This window comes from Propithecus coquereli, unplaced genomic scaffold, assembly GCF_000956105.1.
Source record: "Propithecus coquereli isolate 6110/MARCELLA unplaced genomic scaffold, Pcoq_1.0 Scaffold96, whole genome shotgun sequence".
NCBI lineage: Eukaryota > Metazoa > Chordata > Mammalia > Primates > Indriidae > Propithecus > Propithecus coquereli.
This window is the reverse complement of record NW_012155951.1, coordinates 4,556,661-4,560,647: the sequence shown is the minus strand read 5'-3', so window position 1 is coordinate 4,560,647 and position 3,987 is coordinate 4,556,661. Positions and strand designations below refer to the sequence as shown.

The following is a 3,987-nucleotide window of genomic DNA, read 5'->3' as shown; positions in this document are numbered from 1 at the left end:
AAAAAGTCCCAAAACAATAAATGTTGGCGTGGATGCGGAGAGATAGGAACTCTCATGCACTGTTGGTGGGACTGCAAACTAGTGCAACCTCTGGGGAAAGCAATATGGAGATACCTTAAAATTTCTTTTTTATAAAAGATTATACATGAGCACTATCCTCTAATTAATAAAGAGTACATACTCCATGAGGGTATGAGGTAACAATTCTGATACTGGTATACAACTGGTATAGAATTGTGCCATTCTACTGATACAGAATTGAACAAGCAAATGAATAGCGGATGGTGGGAGCCCAGTTTCCCACTACTGTAGTCAGCGTTTACAAATAAGCACATGGAAGAGGCTAGAATGATCCAGGTGGTAATGGAATGGAGTTGGAGACATCAGCATGGACTCATGTTTAGCTAAATATAGACAGAGATGGTTACATATGGAAATATTCTCATAGTTATAGATAGGTATATGCGCATAGTACACACACATATATTTCCTTGCTCTGTCAGCTGAGAAAGCCTAGAAGCAAGAACATCCAAGTAACAAAGAGAACACCTAGCACTCAGATCTTAGTTTCTAATACCATTCTCCAAAAAAAAAGAACCAAGTCATCTCAGAGAAATAAATAGCTGATTCTAGGACTGGGGTGGAAAATATGTAAGATGAACCTGGAACATATTGTAGTGCTAAAAAATAAGAAAATATTTATACCAAAAATAAATAAATAAATAAATAAACCCTAGCAACAAAACTATGATGGGGGAGTATATGCAAGGAACACAGGAACAATTAAAAGGACTCCCAATGGCCAAAACTGGAACAATTCGAGCAAGAAAACAAAATAATATTGGATTATAACTCAAAGTGTAAAATAAATATCCGTAAGTCCATACTGATATAAAAAATGACTGAATACCTAAATAAATAGAGGAAAATAGGCAAATTTTCCACACAGAAGCATTCCAATTTCTATAGGTACTCTTCTTTCAAGGATGTAGAGAGTATCTCCCCACTCCTCAAATGTGGGAAATACATAGTTACTTTCTTTCAAAGAATATAATATGGAAAGGGAGAAAAGAATAACTTTACAGCAGAGAAGCCTGACAAACATTACCTTAGCCAGGTGATAAAGGTCAACACCAACAGTGGTAAGTTATGTTGATAGTTGATACAATGTGATCACAATGATAGTTTATCTCTGTGGTCTTCCTCCCCAAAACACATAATCCCAGTCTAATCACAAGAAAAACATCAGACAATTCCCAATAGAGGGACATTCTACAAAATATCTGACCAGTAATCCTCAAAATTGTCAGGATCATCAAAAACAAGGAAAGTCTGAGAAACTATCAGAACCAAGAGGAACCTAAAAAGACATGATGATGAAATGTAATGTGATATCCTGGATGGAACTATGGAACAGAAAAAGAGCATTAGGTAAAAACTAAGCAAATCTGAAAAATGTATAGACTCTAGTTAAAATGACTCCATATAAGATTACTAATTTAACCAATAATAATGTAAGATGTTAATAATAGGAAAAACCTGGTATCAGGTATATAGAAATTATCTGTACTAGTTTCACAATTTTCTGTAAATTTGAAACTGTTCCAAAATGTTTAATTAAGAATATTTAAATAAACAATGATTGAAACTTCCTAATTCGATGAAAAACATTAATTTACATATCCAAGAAGTTAAATGAAACCCAAATAGGATAAACACAAAGAAATCAACATATCATAATCAAAGTATAGAAAGATAAAGACAAAGAGAAAATGTTGAAATCAGCAAGAGAAAAAAAGACTCATCATGCATAGGAATCACTGGTACTATTTAAAGTTGACTTTGATCAGCAACAACAGAGGCCAAAAGGCAGTGGAAGGACATATGCAAAGTGCTGTCAACAAAGATTATATCCAGCAAATCTGTTCTTTAAAAATGAAGGCAAAATGCAGCATTCCCAGGTATACGAGATTGAGAGAAATCATTGCTAGCAGATCTGCATGACAAGAAATACTAAAGGAAGTCCTTCAGGTTGAAAGGACATAATGTCAGATGGAAATTTAAAACTACAGGAAAAAGTGAAAAGTCACAAAAATGGTAAAAATATAGGTAAATAAAAGACTATATAAATATATTTTCCTTCTAATTTTCATAATAAAATAGATTATATAAAGCAATAAGGGTAGCACTGTATTTTGGGTGTTTATAACATACATACATAAAGACATGTTATACCTCATATGGACATAATAGCACAAACAGGGAGGTTGGAAGAAATTGGGCTATTTTAGAACATAGTTGCTATATTTTTCTGGAGTTAAGTCAGTATTTACCTGAAATAGATTGTGATAAATTAAGATATATATTGTAATCCCTAGCAACTACTAAGATAATAACTCCAGAGCCCAGTTTAAAAAAAAATCAACAGATAATAGGAGATGCTATTACATAACTGGACTCCGAAGAGTAAAAGAAGAAATCACAAGGAGAATTATAAAATATCTTGAACTTATGTTAATAGAGATGGTAGGAGCCTGGAATAGTAGAGACCAGGTGGCAGCCCTTAACCATCATAAGCAAGGTGGTAAAAATTACCGTAATAGGCAGCAAGGTTGTAATGGCAACTAGGGCAGGGCTGATCTATGAATATCTTAATAGAATATGGTATTCCTAGAAACAGGATAGCTGGCCGTCAAGGCTATTGCTTAACAAATCATAATGAGAAGGGCTCAAAAATGGATAAGTGGAAGGCTGAGGTCATCCGCTTAATGAAAAGTCATGATCCTTTGCCAGTTTGCAGACCTAATTCTTTTTTTTTTTTTTTTTTAGTTAAACAATGATTTTATTGCTTTAGTTCACAGACAAATTTATGCAACCAGGGCAGAGGCTGTGGATGACTCATACTTCCAGTTGGGAGGAAGAATTCGGTTGGTCTTGTAATATCAAGCCAATCGATGAATCCAGCTCTCTATCAGAATCAGGCGGAATTTAGCATCCTTATCCTTCCTATTCCTCTCAAGATACTTTCGAACAGCAACCGCTTTCTTAATTAAATGGTAGAGATCCTCAGGAAGATCAGGAGCAAGTCCTTTAGACTTAAGGATTCTCAAGATTTTATTTCCTGTCACAAAACGTACTTGTGCGACGCCATGTGAGTCCCTCAGGATCACACCGATCTGTGAGGGAGTAAGGCCCTTCTTGGCCAGTTTATAAATCTGCTCCTTCACGTCATCAGACGTCAACTTCAGCCAAGTGGGGACGCTGCGGCGATAAGGCAAAGCCGACTGGGACGGACCCTTCCTGGGAGCATGCATGCAAACCATGATGGCGGCTGTCGGGCAGCAAAAAGGCTAAGTCAATTCTTAGTTTCAGAATCCATCATCTGAAGGAGAGGCCAGGTCCTGATGAAGAAGGACCTAGTAACACCACAGGACTGGGCATAATAGTGCTTTCCATTAGGCCCATCTGGTAATTATTTCTCAATTCCAAAATGTATAATTAGAAAGGACATACATAGCAGTTCAGAAATCTCATATTGACTCCTTGGCAGGCAAAGTAAGAGCTAATGTTGTAGGAAAAGTCAAATGGAAGCCTCTGAAATTTCTCCCTTCAGTCAAGATTGTGAATTTAAAAAAAAGTATTGTATCCTCTGGATGAGGAGATGTGACTAGTGCTATTTTCAAACACCAAAAAAATCAAGTGATCCTGAGATCATGACTGCCCACTGTATACTCCATACTATTAAATGCATCAAGTCATAAGTTTGGGCAGGCCCAGCAACAATCAGTCATAAAGTGGAAAGGATATATTAAAAAATAGGCTTGAGGAAGTCCACACTCATGGTCTCATGAGACATTCCCTATGACCAGCTGAGGGAAGATGAAGAAGTCCAAACTTGGTTTATGGATGTACCAGCTTCGTGTATGAGTATAAGCCAAAAATAGACTGCTGCCTCATGGTGGCCCCATTCAGGAGCTTTGGAAGAAA

General features: G+C 36.4%; 1 protein-coding gene across 1 annotated transcript; it reads right to left on the bottom strand.

Annotated features, from left to right (window-relative positions):
* Positions 1-2,806: 2,806 nt before the first annotated feature.
* On the bottom strand, positions 2,807-3,345 carry LOC105827072 (40S ribosomal protein S13-like). Its single transcript, XM_012665092.1, has one exon. It carries the CDS (start codon positions 3,321-3,323, stop codon positions 2,943-2,945), a length of 381 nt encoding a protein of 126 aa, XP_012520546.1. The 5' UTR covers positions 3,324-3,345; the 3' UTR covers positions 2,807-2,942.
* Positions 3,346-3,987: the final 642 nt, after the last annotated feature.